Source organism: Heterocephalus glaber, unplaced genomic scaffold, assembly GCF_053883595.1.
Source record: "Heterocephalus glaber isolate CG9 unplaced genomic scaffold, H.glaber_assembly_v1.0 deba00001564, whole genome shotgun sequence".
In the NCBI taxonomy this organism is placed as follows: Eukaryota; Metazoa; Chordata; class Mammalia; order Rodentia; family Bathyergidae; genus Heterocephalus; species Heterocephalus glaber.
The window spans coordinates 4,419,107-4,444,343 of NW_028258351.1; the positions used below are offsets into that span (position 1 = coordinate 4,419,107).

Below are 25,237 nucleotides of genomic sequence, written 5' to 3' on the forward strand. Positions count from 1 at the left end.
GTATTGGACAGAGAAGGTGCAGAACATGTTGGTCATCAAAGTTCTATTTGGACAATGGTATTCTGGAAAGGTAATACCGTACTTTCCGACTTTGTGTTTCATAAAGGCAAACAGAAGCTCAGGCTTCCTCATTCTGTAAAGGCATAAACACCTCCCTCCCCACAGGCACTAGATGTACAATCATAGTGTGGTAGGGCTGACTTCAGCACATCTTCCTACTTAATCTCTAGATCTTTATGCACACATCATCCTCAACACGAACTCTATGTTAGGCCACTTTCCTTCTCTTCACTGATTAGGGTATAATTCTTCCCTGGTTCCAAATTCCTGCCCAGCTCCTCGGCATTACCTGGAACTTGATCTGGAAACCTGCTTCTGTGTAACAAAGTGGAATCTGAAGAGGAATGTATCTCTTTGTGCTGCTGAGTCACTGAATTGCCTGAAAGGAGTGTAGGGGAAGAAGCAGAAATGAAAGCAGCATACAATCATTTCTATTAGAGATTTTGCTATTTGTGTATTGGCATGTCAAAAACAAGCCACTAAAACTGCTGAAACAATTTAGTGCTTGGAAGATGCCTTTCCCAGGCAAGCTTTCAACTCTTGTGTTTTATCCTGAATGGTAACATTACTGCTTTGTTCTGTCATAGAAAGGTTAATTTTGTCTAATTTTAAAGCTTTGATTTTTTTTTTTTTTAATGGAGGCAAAAATAAATCTTTCCCGTCTCGGCCGTCTTAGCTCTCCCAGGATTATCACTGAAATGACTTTGATGTTATATTTTTGTCTGGGAAGCAGACAAAACTTCTAGACATTCCAGCACCCACTTGATGACTCTGAATCTGGCTGGCCAATGGCGATGGGGAAGAGCATAAAAAGCCTCAAAGCATCAGTATCGCTTGACGATGTGGGAGAATGTAAACCTAAGGTGCAATGTGTCCTCCCCCTCCCCCCCTAATCTATGACTACTCGTTTGACTGTTCAGCAGTTCTGATGCCAACACTTTGCAATGGTGAGGAGCTGTCTGGGCAAGGAGTCAGGACTCTTGTGTGTCTGACTCACTGCAGTGCCTTGAGGAAGTCGTTTCTACCTTCCCGCGTCGCCCCTCACCTGCGCGGTGGTGGTGGGGTTTTGAGCTGAAAAAAGTCCATTGTGCATCTACTTCTGTTACAGACCGACAGACTGAAATAAACAAGACCCCCTCCCCAGTGACACAGCAAGTACACTCCCAGGGAGCCCTCGCATTCAGCCCTGGCTCCGGAGACCCCACCTCGCTACCTGGGGGCACGGACGGGCACCTGTGAGGTAGCGGCGTGGGTTGTTCGGGGTCTTGGAGCAGGCAAAAGATGTCTGTTATCTTTACCTCCTTTTGAACCTCGATGTTGCTTTCCACTTACTAGAAAGTACCCACACCTGTCCAAGCAAAATTCACCCAATGGTTGCCCTGAGACTTATTTCCCTTCGCCCTTCGCGCCGGGCCGGGTGGGGGCGGGGAAAGGCGGTGATTAGTCACAGCTGCGGCGCTCGCGCCTTTCAGATTAGTACTGTTTCCCTGTCCTCTCCCATCCAGAAAGTACCCTAACACACCACGCCTGCACCCGCGCCTCACACCCTACTCATGGGAAGACGTCGAAGTGGAAAACAGGTGTGTGGGGCAGGTGAGGGGACCACACAAAGACCCCTGAAACGAAGGCGGCCTAGGGGGCAGCGGCGGTCACCGGAGACACGGGCGCGCCTGGGCGCACCGGTCTGCGCCGAGACCCAGCGCGCACGCGCAACGCCGGGGGCCCCCGCGCGTCCCTCGCGCCCCCTCCCGCCCGGACCCTCCTTCCCCGCCTTGGCGCCCCTCCTCGGGAGAAGGCGGCGGGGCGCAGGGAGCGTGCGCGCGGCCCGCCCCGGGCGCGGGCGGAGAGGAGCGGGCGGGAGAGGGAGGGGTGGGCGGCCAGCCTGCAGAAGCCGGAGCCGCGCCTGAGGACGGAACCCCGCCGCGAGCCCGCATGCGGTACGGGGCCCGCAGGCCCGGGGGTGCGAGCGGGCGGGGGCCGGCGGGAAGGGACTTCGCGCCCACCGGGCTTCGGCGCGGGCGGGACCGGGAAGCCGGGACCCGCGCGACCCTAGTCTCTGGAAACTTTGCGTCGGCGACCTCACCTGCTCCTGGGCCGTCCTGCGTCCTCGGGCGGCGGGGGTGGGAGAAGCCAGGACCCTCAGTGAGCACCCCTGTCGCTCCCTCGACCCCGGGTCGCGCGTCAAACACCCCACTCCTCCTCTCGACCCCGCTGCTCTCCGGCCCCGCCACTGCCTGGGGCCGTCGCTCACCCCGCCGCCCGCCACCACCCGCGCAGAGCCCGCCGCGGCTCTTTGCGTCTTGCAAAGGTTTCTGGTGCATTAATAGAAACAGCTTGACTTTCAGCGATGCCAAGTATTCAACTTGAGTATTTGCGATGGTAGATGGCGTGCACAGTGCCAAGATAGGTCTGTTTATTTCTTCTAAGTACTTTTGATCAGAGCGAAGTTGTGTGTGTGTGTGTGTGTGTGTGTGTGTGTGTGTGTGTGTGTGGTGGGGGAGTTGCCTGGATTGTATAACTAGGTGGATGTTGCCAATGGTACCAGCCTGTGTTATGGTAACTGGTCATCCCGGAGGCAAAGGAAGAAGTACAAAGGAAAACCCATGCAGTTTTACTGTGTAGTGTTTTTTGTTGTTTTTTTTTAAACCACCTTGTACTTTCCACCCAGCGGGACCTTAAGGCATTTGGCAAGTGTTAACTCGTTAGCTGTTCATTACAGTTTGTAAGAGGTAAGTGGAGAGCATTACCTTCCCGTTTTACAGATGTAAAAACGGAGGCGAGTGAGCTAGAGTTTGCCTCACCTTAAAGGAATATGGACCAAGAGTTTTAAGCAGTTTCTTGGACTTCCTGCCCCTAAGCAGCCACTTGGAAGTACAGTGTAATAGAATGTTGGGATGTCCTCCCTGAGGTTATACAGATCAATTAAGACAGAGGCCAGGGCCAGCAGTCAGCAGCTTCGTGCCTGCCGCTCGGCTCGGCCACAAACTTAAGTGACACTGAGCAAGTCACAACTTGTCTGCTAGTTTTCTACTCTTTAAAACGAGAAGAACAAAGGTGCTGTATTCTTTGCGGAGCTGTGTGCTCTGGAAGCTCCACTCTGGAGCTGCAGTGTGGTTATTGTTATTTGTGGACTCACAAAAGCCCTCCCGGTCTTTGTTTCCTTGAGAAATGCAGGGAATGAGGCGCCCCCAGAATGAATATCCAACCGCCTCTTCTCCAACAGAGACACTGTGAGAATTCCTTCGAGGCCTGGTAAGGATTGAGAACTCCCCGGAGGAGGGAGGAAGGAGCCCTGCACAGGCGGCTTGACACAAGGGCCCCGTTCCTGCCTCCAGCTCTGACTCACCTTCTGACGCTTGGGGGAGGAGAGATAGTTGCTTGGTATTTTTGGCTTTCCCCATAAAACGAGAGACAGTTTCCTTCATTCCGAATCTTCCTAACGTCAGTGTTGAACGTGTGTATGCTGAGTTCTCATCCGAAACCTTTCATATTGGATTGCAGGTATGAATTCTGTGATACTCTTTTTTTGGGGGGGGTACCGGCAATCGAACTTGGGACCTTGCACTTGCGAGGCAGGCGGCGGAACCACTGAGCTAAATCCCTGGCCCCCCTGGGATATTAACGCTTTAATAGCATGGCATAAGTATATATTCATATAAAAATTGGCCAGGCATGTAAATCCTTTAAGACTTTAGCCTAAAAACTAACATTTCAAAAAAATTGGGTTTCAGGGAGGGAACTATTTGACAGATTCCTTTGCAGTTGGGATTTTGTTTTAAGGCAGAATGGATTAGAAATGTTTTCCCAATATTGCAAAGAATACTTTAATCATTCTCTGTGTAAAAATATTAAAACGTTTCAAATAAGGGTTAAAGGCTTCTTTTGAACATCTTTCTCAAAAGTAACTGCTGTATATATCTCTTATTAGTTTGTGTATCTTTTTAGACTTTTCTCAGCGTTTTCATAAATATTTGCATAGGGATTTTTTTCTTCTTTTTTTTTTGGTACCGGGGATCGAACTTGGGACCTTGTGCTTGCGAGGCAGGCGCCGGAACCACCGAGCTAAATCCCCAGCCCTTGCATAGGGATTTTTAAAAACTGAAGTGAATTATTTTAATTGTGACTGGTTTTGTTTATAGAGATTTGATTTCTGTCCAACCCAGGTAGCATGTTTTTAAGTTCAGCTGGTTGTAAAGTTTTATTAACCCTGGTGGCATGGTGCTATTTCTCAGGGCAACAGGCAAATGACCCCTTCATAAACAATCTCAAAGTAACTGAATCAATTACTACTTTTTTCCAGTACTGGGAATCGAAAATCAATTTTGATCCTAGGTGTTACTCTCAGGTACAAATGAAAACCTTTCCATTAAAAAAAAATCTAGGACAAGTGTATTCATCTTTTCTTTGCTTGAAAGGAGGCATAAAAGGCATTGGAAGGCAGGCAGAGTTGCTAAAGCAACAGCAGCCGGGTATAAACTTACAGAGCTAACATTTAAGATAGTAGCTCAATTATTTATGAAAGCTGCACAGGGGTGAAGGCAAAGAAAGGAAAGGAAAGTGTTAATGGGGGTACAGTTTAAATCAGTAATTTCAGGAAATGGGTGGCTTAAAGAAAATTCATGCCAGCAGTTTTGGATTTATATAGTGAGCATTTATTGAGGGCTTTTACCATGCTAAAGGTACTGTGTCAAATACTGGGGTAGACAACAGATAAGGTCCCTGACCTTATGAAGCTAGCAAGCTAATACTAGTGATATTCAAAGAGGAAATACTGTATTCTTTCTTAGATCGGCCAGAATTGCTATAATGATTCTGAATTCTTAGAAATCAACACAGTATTTAACTTTTTTAAAAATGTGAATTATAACATGAAGGTATAAAACAAATGGATAACTTGATGAATTATTTAAGAAAATACAAGTGTAACTAATCATTTTACAGGTCAACAAGTATTCTCCCCTACCCTTTCCCAAGGACAGTAGGTAGCCTAGCCAGTAACTACCTTGACTTTTGTGGAAATAATTTACTTCTTTTCTATAGTTTTTACTCCCTAAATATTAATGTCTAAACAACATAATTCTTTTTGCTTGTTTATCATCTCCATGCAATAAAATCAAGTAGGTATTGTTTGGGGTCATCTTTCTTTCAATCAGCATCATGTATATTCACAATACTCTGTGTGTTTATATGTGTGTAATTGTTTAAATTCCTGCAGCATGGGTTTTTTTTTTTTGGCACTGGGGATTGAACTCTGGTCCTTGTGCTTGCGCAGCAGGCAGCGAAACCACTGAGCTGAATCCCCGGCCCTGCAGCATGCTTTTTTTAAAAAAAATTTATTTATTTATTTTTTTATTTTTAGCATGCTTTTTTAAAGACGCATCCATGTTGTTGCCTGTAACTAGAGTTGGTTCATTTTTGTGTGAATGTACCATAAATCACCCATCTATTATTAATGGACATCTGGGTTGTTCCTAGTCTGGGGCAATTATGAACATTCCTGAGTTGAGTGTGCATATCTTCAGTCTTACTAGTTGATGCTTTTCTTCCCGAAGTGGCCACCAATTTACGTTCCTTCAGTGCTGTCTGCCTTGAATTCCTAATTTACTGTGTTTCTAGTTAAATCACAGTATGGTTGGATATTTTTTAAATGAATAAATAAGTGTAGGTGTCCTATCATGTACCTCTGTCCTGTCATGTACTAGTGTATTTTATTTTTTGTTACATGGTTTGGACCAACATACCACCCAAATACCAGAAGTGGTTTTTCCACTGTATTTGGTTGACATGCCCGATAGAACCCTTCCATTGATTTTTCTAAAAAAAAAAAAAGATGAATAGTTTTAGAATATTTGAATATGCAAAATAAAGTACTAAAAATAGAAAATATCTAGTGCCTGGAAGACTTTTTAAGGTCCTGAATGAATCCTACCTTTGGAGAGTGCTTGCCTTGTGCCCGGCCCTGTAGGTGGAGGGCAGTGAGTGTGTGATGTATGGGAGCTCAGGCCATTCTTGATGAAGTTCCCTGAGGGTGGAACTCACACTCACCTGTACGTGGATGGTCCCCAAGAGAGCAGAGCGCAGATTCAGCCTCTCCCTCAGTGATGCTTCCAGCGGAATCACAGCTTCTATGCTGCAGAAACAGATGCCATTTTTACAATCTTTGCTATCTGTATTTTTCTCTACATCTTCCTTTGTATGTGAAGTAATTTAGAGCTGTGTTTGCTATAGAGAATTCCTGTTTTTCTGTTTTCTCTCCCTTCCTTTCGTGTGTGTGTGTGTGTGTGTGTCTGTGTGTCTGTGTGTCTCACTGGGAATGACACTTGGGCCTTGTGTATCCTAGGCAAGGTCTCTACCCCTGAGCTGTAGTCCCAGCTAGAGAATCCTTGCTTTCTGAATACACAATTGAGTTATCAGGTTAACTTTACTTGCCCCTATTTGGTTTTGCTAGCTGGATCTGGGTAGACGGGCATGTGTGAGAGAGAAGATAGGGAGAAACAAGCAGGTCATCTCAGGACAGTTACTAAATTCAGGTGTTTGTTATTATGTGCTTAGTACTATATACTAACAGTCCATTCTACCCTTACCGCAGAGTTTACATAATTCTGTAAATTTATAAGTACCCCGGGGGACATAACTTTTCTTAGTTGGAAGGATGGTGGAAGAACATTGGCCGAAAGCAGGTGGGATTTGTAGTTTCTTTTATTTATTTATTATTTTCTTTTTGGTACTGGGGATTGAACTTGGGTCCTTGCGCTTGCGAGGCAGGCCCCAGAACCACTGAGCTAAATCCCTGGCCCTGTAGTTTCTTTTAATTTCTTCTACGAGATGTCTTGGGAAATGGCTACATTACTCTATTTTCAATCTTTATTTGCACAAGTCACAAATACCTTTTTCTTGCTTATTACATATTTTTGTCAGATTCTCTAATAATTTTATTTTTTAATCATAATTTTTAAAACTACATGTGTATAAATTAGAAGTTTTCAAGAAAAGATATCCATCAGATTAGGATTAAAAAGTATTGTCAGAACCTTTTCATCTGAGTGGGGGGGCATCCTGTTGGAGTGCTTCCAGGAGCGCTGAAGTCTTGGCCAGTGACCTGTCAGGTGCGTTCTACCCAGCTCACCCCCACAAGTCAGTTCTCGTTCTTACCCTGACAGAGAGCAGCCTCCATCTTTAAGTCTCAGTGGACAAAAGGGCTCTTTTTTTTTTTGAGGGGGTACTGGGGATTGAACTCAAGACCTTGCTCTTGCAAGGCAGGCAGTGGCGGCACTGAGCTAAATCCCTGGCCCCAAAAGGGCTCTTTTGATATTCATAGGAAACTGCTGGGCTGACTTCTACCTTTGTTCCCAGCAGTTTCAGCATTGATGACCTGTGGCAGTTTTTTGTTGTTTTTTTTTAACTCCTTTGGTCTTCAAGTTTATGGGTACTTGTGAAAAAAATAACAAAAGCATTCCACACAAAGTGTGGCAGAGAGAATTTGGGAAGCCCCAGCCTTCACCTGGAAGAGGGACCCTGAAGTGAACCTGCTGGAAGTTTTGAGGATGCACAGGTGAAAATAAAATCAGAGAGAATGCTGTTGGCACACAAGTTACATGAAAATTTAAAGTCAGGCCTGGGGATGTAGCTCAGCTGTGCCATGCCTGCCCGGCAAATGCAAAGTCCTGAGTTTGATTCCTGGTACCAGAAAAAAAAAACAAACCAAAAAAACTTAAAGTCAAGAATTTTTAATTCAGAATTTTGCTTATGTAGCCATTGTGCCATGCTGGTACCTTGGCCAGGTTCTCACCAAATCGACTTCTTATTTCAGCTCTCATATAAAGAGTTCCGCCAGGTGCAGGCCAGAGACTGGAGGGAGCTTGGATTGACAGCCATTTGTACTAACTTTCTTCTATTAAAAATAATTTTTATTTTTTGAACTTGAAATAAAATTACAAAGAGAAAAATCAGTCAGCACTTTTACTTGCTGCTCCAAATTGTTGTTCATAATTACTTTAGCGCTCTCTCTTTTTTTTTTTTTTGGTACTGGGGATCAAAGTCGGGTCCTTGCACTTGCGGGGCAGGCGGTGGAACCACTGAGCTAAATCCCCGGCCCTTTAGCCCTCTCATTAAAAAAGATTAGGGCCGGGGATTTAGCTCAGTGTTTCCGCCGCCTCGCAAGAGGAAGGTCCCGAGTTCTATCCCCGGTACCAAAAAAAAAAAAAAAAAAGATTAAAGGGCTAGAGCTGTAGCTCAGTGGTACAGCACTTGCCTAGCACACATGAGGCCCTGGGTTCAGTTCCCAACACTGAAAAAAATTACCTGTTATAAAATTGACATTTTCTAATGTCACTTTTCTTCTTCACTGAGAAAACCACTCCCACAAATTTGATAGGTTTCCTTCCAACTCACTTAATACTGTATTCAAATATCCATTTATATCTCTATCTCTGTTTATTTTGCATGTTGCTGAGGATGAACCCAAGGCAAGGCAAGCATTCTACCCACTGAGATATATATATTTTTAATTTTGAGACAGTGTGTCACTAAGTGTCATCAAACTTGGATCTTTCTGCTTTAGCATCCCAAGTAGCTGGGATTATAGGTGAATGGCTGGCACCAGGGCCAGTCAAAGGATTTTTTTTTTATTTTTTAGAAACAGGGTCTCTCTGTCTATTCCAACCCCCAGCCTCAAACTCATGATTCTCTCCTCAGCCTCCAGAGTGCAGGGATTACAGGTATGAGCCACCATGCCTAACCCAAGAATACATCTTTAATGAATATCAAAAAGACATAGAAATTTCAACTAGCTTTCATTTTACACTGGGAACAGAACTTTCTCCAGGATAAAGGTTGTATATCATTTCACATGTTTCTTGTCCATCAAAATTGGAGAAATAGTGTTTTATAGTGTTTCAGTTACTTGGTATGAATTTTCGGCCTAAGATGATTCAAAGTGGGAATGAAATGCCACTTCCTTTGTACTGGATTGTGTCTTAAATCCAAATAACTGTTATAATATTTTACTTGAAAATAATCTTTTTTAAGAAAATGTTTCTTTTCATTTTCTTTCCTGTGGTACTGACTGGGGATTAGGGTCATCACACTGAGTTATATTTCCAACCCTTTTTTATTTGTGAGACAGGGTCTTGCTGTGTCTGTAAGTTACCAAGGCTAGAATTGGAACTTGAGGTCCTCCTGTCTTGGCTTCCCAGAGTGCTGGCATTACAGGTGTGTACCACCACTGGTTCATGGAGTTTCTTCTTCCATGTATCTTCCTAGTAGTTATGGTAAGTAGTAGCCAGGTGGTACATGTCTGTATTTTGGCACTCTGAGAGACTTAGGCAGGAGAATCACAAGTTTGAGCTTGGGCTGAGGCCCTTAGAGGCCCTGAGTTCAATCCTCAGTACTGGAAAAAAAAATTCAAGTAGTATTTATGTTTTTCACAATAGCATATTAATTTTAGTTTCATTTTAGAGAAGTATTTGCTAAAAATATAAATTCCCAGGCTTTCGTCCCCAGAAATTCTGATTAATCAGGTCTTTGTTAGAGCCTAAGAGTCTGCATTCTATCAAGCAGCATAGATGATTCAGATGTAAGAGTCATCTGGACCACACAACAAAAAAATACTTATTTAGCATACCATAATGGTTTTATACCTTCCTCATTTCAGCCAGGGGTTGGCAACCATTTTCTGTAAAGGAAATATATATATATTTTGTTTTTTGTTTTTTGTTTTTTGTTTTATACCGGATATTGAATTTAGGACCTTGCCCTTGTGAGGCAGGCATGGTGCCCCTGAGCTAAGTCCCCGGGCCTTGGTTTTTGTTTTTGTTTTTTGTTTTGTTTTTTCATGTGAGACAAGGTCTCGCTATGTAGCCCAGGCTATCCTTGAGCTGGTGGCAATTTTGCCCCAGCCTTCCAATTGCTGGGATTATAGGCGTGTGCCTGGCCCTATAAATATTTGAGGCTTGTTGCCATACAGTTTCTGTTGCATCTGGTTAATGTTGCTGTTGTGAGAAAGTGGCTAGCCACAGTTCATATGTAACAAGCAAGTGTGGCTGTGTTCCAATAAAACTTTACTGCTAAGTGCTGACACTTGAATTTCATGTGATTTTTATGTGCCATCACGTGTTGTTCTATTCTTTTGATTTCTTTTCCAACCATTTAAGACATGTCTTAATGATATTCTTTTTTTTTTTTTTTTTTTTTTTTGGTACCTGGATCGAACTTGGGACCTTGTGCTTTCAAGACAGGCGGCGGAACCACTGAGCTAAATCCCCGGCCCTCTTAATGATATTCTAAATCATGGGGCGTACAAAAGCAAATGATGGTCATGTGCCCTTTGTTACTTGATCCCTGATTTGAACAAGAGCAGAGGGAGGTTCAGAGGCCACTGCATTCGCTTACAGAGTTTGAATAATAATGTTAGAGTCCTATCCCGTTTAGCAATAGTCTGAAGGGAACTGTATTTTTTTTTTCTTTTGGTTGGTACCGGGGATCAAACTCAGGACCTTGCACTTTCGAGGCAGGTGGCAGAACCATTGAACTAAATCCCCAGCCCTATTGTTTTGTTTTTTAAGACGGTGTTTTTTCAGGAGATAGGGCCAAGGGAATAATCAGGATCCTCTGCCTTTTTACTCCTGTTGAGCTGAAAATGTACTTCCTGACACAGGAGACTTGACAGCTTATCTCACTCTGCTCAGAAACTCTGGTGATGCCTTTGATTTATAAAGAAAGATGGGAAATTACATTATCAATACTTTAGCAATGATGTTAATTTGGTACAAAATCAGTCTCTTTCATGCACATACACATGAGGAATTGGGCCAGGTGACATAAAGAAGTCCTCGTAGGGACAGAGGTGGAACTCACTGTGGGAATGTTAAGGATTCTGATATGGCCAGTGCAACATCCAAGGGTAAGGTGATCCAAGGATGATTATTAACTGCTGAGGTCTTTTCCGGTGTACTTATTTTATAAATTCTTCTTTTGGTCTTCCTTTAAGTAATAATGAACATTTAGGGCCCTGAGCTCTTATGAAAATACCTGGATTTCCTGGTGCTGCTTCTTGGAGGGAAGTAATGACTTAAGCAATTTTGAGGTTTTAGTGCTGACTTTTAAGTACTTTGTCTCTAAAGGTTCTGACTTGTGTAAATCAAAGTTTACTGCTTAACCAAGCACCTGCAATTCCCATTTTAATTTTTACCACTTCTGTAAGATTTTAAAATATTATTTATTTAGGCTATTGCACAAATTGGTTTCCTGTTATCCCAAAGCAAGTATAAATGTAATTGTGGTCATTTCCAAGCACTTTCTTGGTTCATTTTATCAGAATTTTCAAACCCAAGGACCATTGATAGCACTAGCAGCTTAGGATATTGAGATTAATATCTAGGTTATAGATGAAGCGTAAACAGATTGACTTTATGTTTCTTACTTCCTTTCTCTCTGCAGTTCCTGTTTTGTTCCTCCAGTGAAATGTATGTTTTGGTAGTCTTTAGACTGGTTGGTCTGTTGTGGTCAGATTATATGGCTAATCAACCACAGATGGCTTGTGGAAGGAGGGTCCTGGTCACAGAGTCTGGGAAAGTTTCATAACCCCCATTTACCTGATTCCTTGTCTGGGATCAAAGACAGCAGAATGATGCTGATCCGTGAGGAGGAGCTAAGCATGTTCATGTGGCTTAAACAGCACAGGTGCTCAGGTTTGCTTCAGCAAGTTCAATGCAACAGAATGAGGCAGATTAATGAGTGGTACTTGTCATCCAATAGTGTCTGCAGGTCACCTGGGATCTTGTTAAACTGTAGAATCTGATTCTGTAAGTCTTGAGATAGTACCTGAAAGTCTGCATTTCTGTCAAGCTCTAGGGATGTCAGTGCTGCTGGGCCTTGGGTCATACTCTTTGAGTAATGAGGAGGGGCAATAAAAAAGGGCTTTAATTCTCCATTTGGGATCTGAAAATGAGGAGACTCTTAAAAGGCCAGAGTGGCAGTATGTTTTAATGGATTGGAGAAAAAGCATGATAGTACAGTCTCTGAGACCCCTCCTGCTCCGGTTGACTACTGTTTGAGTGGGTCCTCCAAATGTGGACGTGCTGGTGGCTTGGTCCTCAGTGTGGCAGTATTGACGTGGTGAAACCTTTGAGAGCTGAGGCCTTTTGCAAGATAATTAGGTCACTGGGGGCATTGTTCTCAGAAAGGATTAGGGATTAATGTTGGTCTTGGAGCGAGATCTCATGAGAGCAGCTTGTTACAGAGCAATAAGACTGACCTTTCCTAGTCTCTAGCTTCCTGCCCCATCATGACTGCTCCCTGTCACATGCATTCCCACTCTGATGTCATCCACCATGTTGTGATGTAGCCAGGAGGACCCAGATCAGAGGCTGAACAGATGGAGTTGCCCAATCTTGAACTCTCAGCCTCCCAGTGTGTGAGCTAAATAAACTTCTTTCTATGAGAGGAAGGTTGCTGGAATTGAACTCCAGTCCCTCTTCATGTAGTACCCAGCCCCAGGTGTTTTATAACAGCAGCAGAAAATGGACTAATATACCTTCCCAAGGAAGAGTTAAGTTTTCTAGCACTCTTAACTGATTGTCACTTTGCTTTGATCCTGTGCTCTTTGCTTTGCTATAACACTCACTGTTTGTGCTAATCATTTGATTCACTTAATGTTAGTCTGTCTCTTATTGTCACTCAGTTTTTATATGTGTATCATGCATCATCTCCTTAAGGTGATAAAATTCTAGCATTGTTTTGTTACCTTGCTGTCCTTGTTCTAGTTACTGTTGCTGCATAACACAATTTCAAAACTGGTGTGAAATAACTATTTAAATTAGGCTCACAGATTCCTGTAGGTCAGGAATTTGGGCCTCATATAATGGGGACAGTTTGTCTATGCTTTACAGTATCTAGAGCCTCAGCTGGGAGGCCGAAAGTCTGGGAGTGAGTTGGTGGCTGGGAGCTAGAATCTTTTTTTTTTTTTTTTGATACCGGGGATTGAACTCGGGTCCTTGCGCTTGCGAGGCAGGCGGCAGAACCACTGAGCTAAATCCCCAGCCCCATTAGAATCATATTAAAATGTCTCTACTCATATATCTAGTGGGTGGTCTTGGCTATCAGCTGGAACCTCAGCTGGGCTGTTGGGTGGAACACACACACATGGCCTGTGAAGGTAGTAGCTCTGTTGGGCTTGTTTGAGCTCCTTCATAATATGGTAGCTGAGTTCCAAGAGGGAATCCCAAGAGAATAAGATAGAGGCATGTGATGTTTATAATCTTACCTTGGAACATCATTTCTACCTAATATTTTTTTTTTTTGTACTGGGGATCGAACTCAGGACCTTGCGCTTTCGAGGCAGTCGCTGGAACCACTGAGCTAAATCCCCAGCCCTCTACTTAATTTTTTTGGTTGAGGTAGCCACAAAGGTTTTTCCAGTTTGAATGGGGAGCAGGCATCAGTCCTATTTTGGATGGGAGGAGTATGGAGATTGCATTAGAAGAACTTCATGTGGGAGGGAGATATTATTGTGCCCAGCTCTGGCAGTAGTCAGCAACAGCACTAAACACAGTGTTGAGCATGGCATGAACTCAGTAAACTGTTGTGTGAATGTGTGATATGAAATTTAAGGACTGAATAAGGACTAGATTGATTGATTGATTGACTGATTTCTAGGGATTGAAACCAAGACCTTCACGCTGAGTTGCATGCCCAGCCTCATGTATCCGTCCGTCCATCCATCCATTTTTATTCTGAGACAAGGCCTCACTAAATTTTTTTTTTGTATCGGGGATTGTACTTGGGACCTTGTGTTGTGAGGCAGGCTGCCGCACCACTGAGCTAAATCCCCGGCCAAGGTCTCACTAAATCGACTGGGCTGGGTTCAAACTTGTGATCCTCCTGCCTCAGCCTGCCAGAGGGCTGGGGGTGGTAGGCATGCACCACCACACCTGGTGAATGAGGACCAAAATTAAAAATTCAGTTCCAGATGTGAACAGATTAGCCCACTGTACCAAATGAATACATAATTCCATCTTTTACAGTTACAGGCAGTATCTTTTCTATTCATTCTGTCCCAGCATGGAAGATCTATGAATTTCTTTTTTGTTTGTTTTTGATAGCAGGGATTGAACTCAGGACCTTGCACTTGCGAGGCAGGTGCAGCGCCACTGAAGTAAATCCTTGATCCTGAATTTCTTATATTGAACTAAACTTCTTTCTCTTTTCTTTCATTTGTTCATTCGTTTGTTTGTGCTTTCTTTTCTTTTTTTGACACATGGTCTCACTATGTAGTCCAGGCTGTCCCCAGACTCACTATGTAGCCCATGCTGGCCTCAACTTCATGATTCTCCAGTCTCAGTGTCCCACATAGCTGGGATTGCAAACTGGTGGGTGCTACTGTGCTCAGTGAAACTAAACTTCTTAAAATCTGTGTGATTATGCCACTATCTTGGCATGGTTTTTCCTGCTCTCAAGTGGATAGCCTGTCTCCTCCTCTGGACTGTGGCATATTCTGTATCAGCAGTTGGGTAGAGTCTTAAAATGATCAGCCTTTGTCAGGCTTAGCAATTGCTGTGTCTGTGTGAGGTTGCTGAGATGGTCAGCTTTGCCACAATGACATAGGCAGTTGCTTGGTAGCTATGTGTCACACTGGTGGAATATATGGTGATTCTGCGTCTTTAGTTTTATATATTACATGTATTTAACCTCATCCCAGAACACTAGTATGTTAAGTCATTAATATGGAGGGAAAGACATAATGACCTCACCTCCAAATATAAGATGTTGAGGGTTTTTTTTTTGGTACCAGGGATTGAACTTGGGTCCTTGCGCTTGGGAGGCAGGTGGCAGAACCACTGAGCTAAATCCCTGGTCCTAGATGTTGAGGTATTTTAGCCAAATTCCTAGTTTTCTGGGTGACTGAGAATAATTTGTCAATATCTTTTTCTTCACTTTACTTTAATGTGAATATCACTTGGTATTTGAATTCTATTTTTTGAGGAGAGGTTTCTTTTGACTTGTGTTAACTGAATTATATTCTTAATGTTCACATAGTGGGGATGGCTAAAATTATTTTTCCTTAATGAAGGAGTCCCATATTGTGATTTTATTTTGTAAGAGTGACTATTTTAACTTTCCCCCTAGTGGAACACACTTCTGATTTAATAATGAAAATCAACAAGAAAAGTATTTTTCTTGTTGTTTTCTACCATATTTATTTATGACAGTTTAGACTAAAATGCTTCTATTTTAAAAAGAGGGACATTAAGGTATTATTTAAAAAGAAATAGGACTGGGAATTTAGCTCAGTGGTTCCACCACCTGCCTTGCAAATGCAAGACCCCGAGTTCAATCTCCAGTACCAAAAAATCCAAAAAAACCAAAAAACTAGGTAGACATTTAGTGGAAGGAGAAAATGATTCTATAAGCTTTTTGAGTATAAAAAAGTAACAGTGTAGACATCTAGTATATACTGTGATCCTCTGAAATTCCTAAGGCTAAGAATATTTTAGTCAAATCATTTACAGTCATCTCTAGCACCATTGTGGCCATTTTCCGCGTGTTCAACAAGAGAAGAAAAAGCAGTAGATAATTTCATTTCTTTAACTGCTGATTTGAGTGTGTGTGGGGTATGAATATGAATATGCTGTGACTCCAGGTAGCGATTTTCATTCCTGTCACCACTCCTGCAGGCTTGGCTTCCAGTGCTAAACACAGGGCTGGTTCCCACATGCTAAGAGCTCTCCAGGGCAGGGAGCAAGCCATTGTTATTAGCTTGTCCATTATTGAGATTACAGGCCCACTGGACAGACACTAATTCTAGACTTTGTTTAGCGTTCGGTGCTTGGTGCTTATTCAGAGACCAGCATCATTTCTGACATTTCTTGTAGCTAGTTTATAAAAAACCCAAACGGATTCTTTTTTGGTTTGTGTGGTGGTTGGGTTTTCACACCATTGGGTGACATGTGCCTCCCTCTAAACCTTGTTACATGGGCACATTACCTGTCTGATGTGGGGGGAACCAACATAAACCCTCCAGCCTCTGGGGTTGATTTAGAACAGCTCTTCCTTTCTGAATTTTATCCCACCCCACTCCCATTCCCTTGACCAGGAAAACATCTTTCTTTATACAGAGTAGTGGGATTCATTGTGCTATTTTTATACCACTTTTACCTTCCCCATTCACCTCCCCAGCCCCCTCCCCCTTCTCTAATAGTTTCCCTCAGGAAAACATGTTTCCCTCCAAGAAGTAATGGCCGCTGCTGAGCAAGTTGGGAAGGCTGAGCTGAATACCGTGGACAGTGACGAGGATGTTCTGTAGTGTCCTCCATGGAGGCCTTGTCCTAGAGACCAGTGTGCTGCAGGGGGACAGTCATGTTCACTCAGAGCATGGTGCAATCTTTGATCCTTCAAATATGGGCCAGGCACTTCTAAAAGATCTTCTTTCTGTGTCTTTGGGTACACATTTACTAAGTTGATTTCCATGCCCCTATGATGTAATACCCATGGGTTTATTCTGAATTCTTTATGATTGGGTTCTGCTAATCTTAGAGCTGGACCAAAGCTGAGCCTGTGCCCACCAGGGACTGCTGTTTGCCAAGGCCTCTGTGCTGTGAGGAGGGCTTTCCATGCGCTGAAGGGTGTACAAGCTATGGCAGAGTTGCTCCCGGGTACTAGATGAAACTGGAGCAGTCATCTTTCCTTAAGTAGCATTTAAACCTGTTCTTCTTAGGCAGGTGCACCAGCTCCTCTCCTGCACCGCAGGTGCTGGCTGGTGGTATTAGAGCTGGGTAAGGCAGGTGACAAGGACGGAGCTACTGCTCACAGTCTCAGAGATGCAGGAAATGCAGTCTAGAGCTAGAAGACCGGACACCACAGTTCTTTTCTTTTCTTCTTTTTATCTTCTCCAAGACATGGGCAACCATGTCACTCTTTCTAAACTTGTATTTACTCTGTAAAGGGGCCAGGAGGGTTTGTCAGAGGAGCATCAGTAATATCCACCCTGTGAGCGCTCTCTGGCAGAAGTTGTTTTTCTAAAACTTGGGACCAGCTTTGGCATTTGAAGCAGGTCTGTTGGCAGGAGGCTGACTAGCAGCAGCAAGGATGGAGCATCATGTCTGTCTCACTTGGATTCTGTCCTGAGGACTCACAATCTGTTTTCCCTGTGGCACAAGTACCCTGTCACTGTTCAGTGAGTGAGAGGTAACAGAAGCAACCAGGCCACCAGCCCTCTATGACACATTCAAAGACCCTGGTGAAGACTTCTGCTGTAAAGGCTGGTGAGCCTGGGCACCCAGATCCAGGAGAGCAGGTGGCTTCCCACACAGCAGGGTTATTTGGGAGGACACAAGGCTGAATCTCTCCTAATTAGATAACCTACTTGGAAATTTGATTAGCATCTTTTAGATTTTCCACATTGAGGGTAGCGTCCTCAGCAGTTTGAAGGCCTAATTTTGTGTTTATTTTCACAGTGACTTGCTTTTTATGGGATTCTTCCAGGGAAAGACTTGGAAGTGGCAGGAGACTGCTGTGCTGCAGGAAATGTGTTCGCCTCAAAGCTTCTGCCCTGTTCACGCATTATATCAAACATAAATTTCCCTATGTGGCTACCTCCTTGCACCTCCTCACTGTGAGAATTCACTGGAGAACTCTGTGTACCCTGTGGTGACCTTGTCCTCAGCATAACCTTGGGTGAGGCGGTGCTGGGACTTAGCAGCTGTCACGGCCAGCACACTGAATGCCTCAGTCCTGAACCTGGGCGGTGCCCCCAGCATCCAGCTCTGTGGTGCTTCTCAGATGAGTATCAGAGCAGCTGCAGCAGCGTCACCGGGGAGGTGCATTTGGGAGCCCCTCTCTAGTGCTGCTCAGTCAGCAACTGGGGCCCAGTAACCTGTGCTCTGTCTGGCCCTCCAGTTGATTCTCATAGTGTGGGAACCACTCCATTGTAATGATAGAACTATGTAGAAGAAATTTGGGGGGGGAGGAGCAGTGTTGGAGATTGAACCCAAGGCCTTGTGGATGCAAAGGTGAGTTGTACCACTGAACTACACCCTCTGCCTCTAAAGATTTCTTTTAAACTATATTATTAAGATAGGGTTTCACTGTGTAGCCCAGGCTTGTCCCCTTCCTCAGCCTCCTGAGTGCTGGAATTATAGGCATTATTTATTGTTTTCTGAGATGAGTTCTTGCTATGTTGCCTAGGCTTCCCTGGAACTGTTGATCCTCATGCCTTAGCCTCCCAAGTAGCTGGGATTACAGGCACACACCATCACATCCATCTCTAAACTTTTTTTTCTTTTTGGTACTGGGGATCGAACTTGGGACCTTGCTCTTGTGAGGCAGGCGGCAGAACCAGAGCTAAATCCTCGGCCCCATCTCTAAACTTTTAGTGTGTTAAATATTACACAGACCACATGATAACAGCTTTTAGACCTAGGTGTTTAATCAAAAGGGAAGTCATATGTCTACACAAAGGCCTGGACATTTACTCATAATAGCTTTAAACTAGAAATAGTCTAATGTCCATCAGTGGATGGACAAATCATACTTACACAATGGAATACTACCAAGCATTAAAAAGGAATGAGCTACTGATATACCTAAGATTGTGGATGAATGGCAAACTATACCAAATGAAAGAATGCAGACTAGAAATAAATATTGTAGAATTTTGTTTATATAAAATCCAGAAAAAAGATTAGCTGGGCATAGTGGTGTATGCCTGTAATCCCAGCTGCCTAGAGGTTGAAGCAGGAGCATTGGAAATTTGAGGCCAACCTGGGCAAGTTAGTGAGATCCTGTCTTAAAAGTTTTTTTTAAAGGACTGGGATGTATCAGTGATAGAACACTTGGCTAATATAAGTGAGACCCTGGGCTTTTTTTTTTTTTTTTCGAGGCAGGGTCTCGCTTTGTAGTTCAGGTTGGCCTTGAACACACTATGTAGCCCAGGCTGGCCTCAAACTGTTGGCAATCCTCCTGCCCTAGCCTCCCAAGTGCTGGGATTACTGTACGCGGGCGCCACCATGCCCAGCAGTTGGTACATTTTAAATATACATAATAATTCATCATAGGGAATTTGTACCTGTACATGATACATCTTGCTGCTGCTTTTTCTCCCCATTCCGCCTTTGACTTCTCTTTCCCTCATTTACAAAAGCTGTTTCCATTTTTTCCTTTTATTCTTTTTTTCTTGTCCCTTCCTTCCTTTCTCCCTGCCCCCCTTCCTTGTTCCCCTTCTCATTTGAACATTTTCTTCCCATTTCCCAATGTCTATTATACATTTTGGTTATTTCAACTTTCAGTTTCTCACACCAGAGAATGTGGTATTTAAACATTTGTGTCTGATTTATTTCACTTATGAGTATGGAGACCCTGGGCTTGATCCTTAGTTTAAAAAAAAAAAAGGAATGAAAATGCAAACTATAATGACAAACAGATTAACAGTTGCTTGAGAATGGGGCAGAGAGCAAGAAAGGGATGCATTATAAAGGAACGTGAGATTTGGGGGAGAGGTAAACATGTTTATTATTTTGAGGTCATGGTGTCTTGAAAAAATATGTATGTTTTTGTTTTTTTATACTGAGGATAAAAAATGTGTATGTTAAAACTTGACAAGTTACACACTGGATCAAATTATGTATCAGTTTTTACATCATTTACACCTCAACAAAGCAGCAACAAAATTAAGTGTGAGGGGCTGGGATTTAGCTCAGTAGTGCCTGCGCCTGCCTCGAAAGCACAAGGTCCTGAGTTTGATCACCGGTACCAAAAAAAAAAAAGGTGTGATGCTTACCTGGGAAAGGCAAGGGGCCAGGTGGGAGAAAACATTTCTGATGATGTTCACAGGTATTCATCACATTATTAAATGAGTAAGAGGGCCAACATAAAATTTCAAGTTGCCCTTCTGAAAACCAGTGCTGTTGCTGGCACTGGCAGCTTCGGCCCTGCTGTCCACGAAGCTGCCTACATCGCCATATCCAGACATCACTCCTGGCCACACCCACAGCACTAGACATTTTCCTGAACACATTGTCCTCTGCTGAGTGTCACAGTCACACATCTGCTCAGCTGACTTTCACTCTGTCTTGGTTGGCAGCTCTGCTCACTGTGGTGTCTGCCCAGCTTCTTATACTTCTGGGTTAACTGTGAGGGTACCAGGAAGAGAGACTCTGGCTCGGTTTGCATCTCTCACACACCCCATGAGCATTCTGCAGTGGCTTACATTTCACCGATGTGCTGTGTTCTCTGACTCACCTTTCAAAAATTTCTTTATTCTGTGCAATGTGTGTTATGGTCATTAACAAAAAACTGAGACTTAGGTTGGTATTTCTTACTGAGCCTTTTTTTTTTTTTTTTGTTACCGGGGATTGAACTCGGGACCTTGTGCTTGTGAGGCAGGCACAGGCACCACTGAGCTAAATCCCCGGCCCTTACCGAGCCTTTTTTTTTTTTTTTTTTGGAACAGGGATTGAACTCGGGTCCTTCCGCTTGCGCAGCAGGAGGTGAAACCACTGAGCTAAATCCCTGGCCCTTACTGAGCCTTCTTTTAAGTGAACATTAGAAATATTTACCACATCTACTTCCTAAGTTTTTTTCCTAACTGTATTTGGTAGTAATTTAGTGGTAACTGGCCATATCTTTGCCTCTTTGTCTTCCTGCAGATCCGATTTGCATCCACTGTAACTGGAATTGCCTACCTAGGATTTTCTAGATCCAGACCAAGGGCTTCATTGTTCACTGGCTTCCTCAGCAAGTGAGTAGCTGCAGCACTGCTTCTGCATAGAGTACCTGGGGATGTTCCTGACTGAAATCTTTTTTTTTTTTGGTACTGGGGATCGAACTCGAATCCTTGTGCTTGTGGGGCAGGCAGCAGAACCACTGAGCTAAATCCCCAGCCCCTGACTGAAATCTTTTCGGGCTTCCCTGTGGTACCCAGTTGTGAGTAATACATTTCCCAGTGGCAGAGGCTATAAAGCAGTGATGGTGAACCTTTTAGAGCTTTCAGTGATATAGACAGCCCGCTGTGGCACACGTGTCGTAGGTTCACCACCACTGCTATAAAGGATTGTGATTTTGCAGGCAGAGAAACTGGTGTTTAAAATCTCAGCAAACCAGTTGTTTCCTTTTCTGTGGCTATTAATGTAGATATTTATAGAAAACACTGAACTAATGAGAAAATATGGACTTCAAATATTGAAGTAGTTTTAGTTCCAACATATATCTGAAGCCAGTGGGATTCATTTGGGAGCTTAGAATTGGCAGACTCAGGGTCAGGTCAGGTAAAATGCCCCTTTCACTTGGAGGAGTGAAGTTTTAAGACCATGACCTTCAAAGTACCTGAGATTATTTCCACGGAAATGCTGCAGCACATTACTTAAATTTAATTGGCCTTTAAAAGTGTTCACACATCACAAATATAATAGAAAACAGCTGTTTTTAAATAATGGACTAAGGTGACCTGGCTTTTGGCAACTGATCCAGTTCAGTTTTAGTCCATAAAGGCAGTCCGTTAATTATTTGCCGAATATGAGATCATTTTTGCACCTTCATAAGATCTCTATTTAGAATTCAGTTTACAGGGCCAGGGAATTAGCTCAGTGGTTCCGCCACCTGCCACGCAAGTGCAAGGTCCCAAGTTCGATCCCACGTACTGAAAAAAGAATTAGGTTTACAAAAATCCAGCCATTGTAGCCATGTAAGCAAGAAATGTACAAAGAACATAGCTAAGAGAAGAGTAAAATTTCTGATTTTTTCTTAATCTCCAAGGAATGCCACCCCTCTACCTTCAGTAAGAAAAAGACCCTGCAGGACTATCCCATAGGAACCAGTTGGACATGTTTCTGTCCTTAACTTTTCTAAAAATAGGATGAAAATTTCCATTTAAGAGATTAAAAAAAAATTTTTTTTAACATTTACCAGAGAGCTGAGTTTTACATTGATTGTACATATTTGTGTCTTAGGCTACTTTTCCTTTTTTTTTTGAGACATGGTCTTGCTATGTAATGTAGTTCAGCCTGCCCTTGAATTCTGTATGTAGCTCAGGCTGGCCTCGATGTCATGGCAGTCCTCCTGCCTCGACCTCCCGAGTGCTGGGACTATAGGTGAGGGCTAGGATTATAGGCATGTGCCACCATGCCCTGCAGTTAGGCTACTTTTCCTAACCATCAATAGAAAATGATTTGTCTATATCCTTGAGAAAATGTACCCTAATTAAAGAAAATAATTTTCTGATCCTTTCCCTTTCCCATTCCAGAAACACTGCAGAAAGCTGCGATAAATCAGTAGCATTTAAAGTACTAACAATTACCTGTGTTTTGCAGGAAGGAGACTCACTAATTTTGGATTCCCTGGTGGAAGACACAAAACTCGCTGGTTTTGCCTCCGATGATGCAAGTGTGATTGCTGGCATCTTCATGAGCTCCAGAGGTCACAGTACACTGCCACGGACTCTCATGGCTCCTCGGATGATTTCCGAGGGAGACATAGGAGGCATTGCTCAAATCACCTCCTCTCTCTTCCTGGGCAGAGGCAGTGTGGCCTCCAACCGGCACCTCCTTCAGTCTCGTGGCATCACCTGCATCATTAATGCTACCATTGAGATCCCTAATTTCAACTGGCCCCAATTTGAATATGTTAAAGTGCCTCTGGCTGACATCCCACATGCCCCCATTAGACTGTACTTTGATACCGTGGCTGACAAGATCCACAGTGTGAGCAGGAAGCATGGGGCTACCTTGGTGCACTGTGCTGCAGGGGTGAGCCGCTCAGCCACACTCTGCATTGCTTACCTGATGAAATTCCACAACGTGTGCCTGCTGGATGCGTACAACTGGGTGAAAGCCCGGAGGCCTGTCATCAGGCCCAATGTGGGCTTCTGGAGGCAGCTGATAGACTACGAGTACCAGCTTTTTGGGAAGTCAACAGTTAAGATGGTACAGACACCTTATGGCATAGTTCCAGATGTTTATGAGAAAGAGTCCCGACACCTGATGCCTTACTGGGGGATTTAATGCCACCAAAGCCTGCATCAGCAGCCCCTTGAGCAGTACCAGCATCTGCTACACACCATCTGCTCCCCTCTTCCTCTTTCTTTTCAAATGGTTGACTTTTATTTTTCCCTCAAGTGTTTTTACACTTGGTATTCAAATTTAAAAGAAAAAGGGAGGGGATGCAAGGGGAATGCATACATTTGCTAGTAATGTTTTTTTTAAAACTAGCATCTTGAAATAGTGTTTATGAAAATCTTTAACAGGCTTTTAATCATTTTTAACAATTTGACAGTTTAATAAACTGGTTCTGCTCTATTCTGAATCCCATGCCTTTTGGAACCATGGCAGGTGCAGGAGTTCAGTCCCCCCCAAAAATCGCTGAGTCCTGAAACCCTTTAGAGACAAGCTTTGGCCAAGGCTGCTAACCATACAGATGCTTAGGGAAGATTGATTCCAGCTTTAGTCTCTACTGGATTAGTCCTATTCTTTCCTTTGCCCTCTATTATTTAGTGACTGTAAGTTAAAAATAAGTAAACTGTTATTATTTAGTTAAGTAATTATGATGAAATCTACTGCAAAGACCTTGAAATCAGTGTGCCCCAGGATTATATCAGCATTATTTTTAATAAATATATGTGCTTAACAGAACTTTTACTAATAATTTCAGTGTACGTGTGTGTATGTGTGTTGATGGGAGAAAGATGCTCTCCAATAACTACTAAACTGGCTCTTGGAACAATTAGCACTACTTCAAATAGACACCCCAGCTGAATTGGGTTAATGTCTTGCATCCTTGCAGATGGGCAGACATAAATATTCACATGCTGGAAGAGTGGGAAACTGTGTAAGTTTTGATAAAAGGTACTGTTTTCAGTTTTCTCCAGGTGAGGAGGAGTGTGCTAAAGTACTGGGGTCCTCCTCCAAATTGGTTTTTTGGAACCAGGGATTGAACTCAGGACCTTGGGCTTGCGAGGCAGGCAGTGGCACCACTGAGCTAAATCCCCGGCCATCAAATTGGTTTTTAACAAAAAGTGTGCCTCTGGTCGACTATTAACATGCAAGAATGTTCTAAAACAAATCTCAGTATGATAAGCAAATAAGCAAGTGGGCTGGGCTTGGTGGCACATGCCTGTATGCCAGTGCTCAGGATGCTGAGGCAGGAGGACTACCGTGAGTTTGAGACCAGTTTGAACTACATAACAAGATTGTCTTAAAAAAAAAAAAAAAAAAAGGATATAGTGGCCTTTGCTTTAACTCTGGAAAGGTCACCCAGTTTCCTGCTCCTAAAAAAATCTGACAGCACAGCCCATCAGGGATGGGGCAAGAATTAATGGCCCTCCTGGGAAACTATTGGGTGTTGACTAGGTTGCCCCTTATTTTAGACAGGAGAGCCACCTGAAGCCTGCACTGTACTATGAGAACCATTGTCATAGAACTGCTTTATTTTACTTTATTTGCCGGGTGGGTCATAGCTTGGAATAATTTTCTAATTTTATGGCCTGTTTTGCCAGGAAGCCATAAATATTGCCAGAAGTTACCTACTTATACCATTTTTCTTTATTCAGTACTAGGGATTGAACCCAGGGCCTGTGCATGCTAGGCAAGAGCTCTACTATTAAGCTATATTCACAACCGTTTTTATTTTAAAATTTTATTTTTCTTATTTTTGAGGCAGAGTCTTGCTAAGATTCCCAGGTTGGCCTTGAACTTGGATTCTTTTTTTTTAAAAACAAGGTCTCACTATGTAGTTCAGGCTGCCCTTGAACTTACTGTGTAGTCCAAGCTGGCCTTGACCTCTCAGTGATCCTCCTCCCTCAGCCTCCCCAGTGCTGGGATTACAGGCGTGCACCGCCACATAGGCTTTAGACAAATTTATCTTCCAGTTTCACCTTGTTTGTGGCAGTGGGTTTCCATCCAAATTCTAGTTTTGTTCTATAACATTTGCACACTCTTGTAAATATATAACGTTATTGTCTAAGCAGGAAATTTAAACATTTCTTTGGGAAATAAGAGGAACACACAAAAGGAAATGCAACACTCTTAGCACATGATCAAAAACCAAAATTGTTCTGGGAGATCATGGCTTTACCAAGAGACCAAGATTTAAGTCTCAGTCTCTGAACAAGAGCCCTGAAATAATCATTGTACTTACAGGAAGAAAACAACTGGTGACAGATATTGCTGGTGGTAGTTAAGGAAAATTTCCTGTA

At 43.2% G+C, this 25,237-nt stretch overlaps 1 protein-coding gene and 1 non-coding gene across 9 annotated transcripts; both read left to right on the top strand.

The window, feature by feature from the left end:
• The first annotated feature begins 874 nt into the window (after window positions 1-874).
• On the top strand, window positions 875-23,675 carry Dusp14 (dual specificity phosphatase 14). Of its 8 annotated transcripts, none has more exons than XM_021248730.2 (5): window positions 2,034-2,789; window positions 3,235-3,312; window positions 3,396-3,561; window positions 20,700-20,791; window positions 22,359-23,675. In XM_021248730.2, the coding sequence occupies exons 2-5, from the start codon at window positions 3,254-3,256 to the stop codon at window positions 22,372-22,374; spliced, it is 333 nt and encodes a 110-aa protein (XP_021104389.1). In that variant the 5' UTR covers window positions 2,034-2,789; window positions 3,235-3,253; the 3' UTR covers window positions 22,375-23,675. The 8 variants fall into 8 exon arrangements, 6 of the variants coding, with proteins under 6 accessions (XP_004870477.1, XP_004870475.1, XP_021104389.1 ...); XR_015443273.1 differs by having other exon boundaries at window positions 2,035-2,789; window positions 3,284-3,312; XM_021248729.2 differs by having other exon boundaries at window positions 2,035-2,789; window positions 3,227-3,312.
• On the top strand, window positions 15,954-16,051 carry LOC147823791 (small nucleolar RNA U13). The gene has a single exon (XR_015443332.1). It is a non-coding gene; the product is annotated as a small nucleolar RNA U13 (small nucleolar RNA).
• Window positions 23,676-25,237: the final 1,562 nt, after the last annotated feature.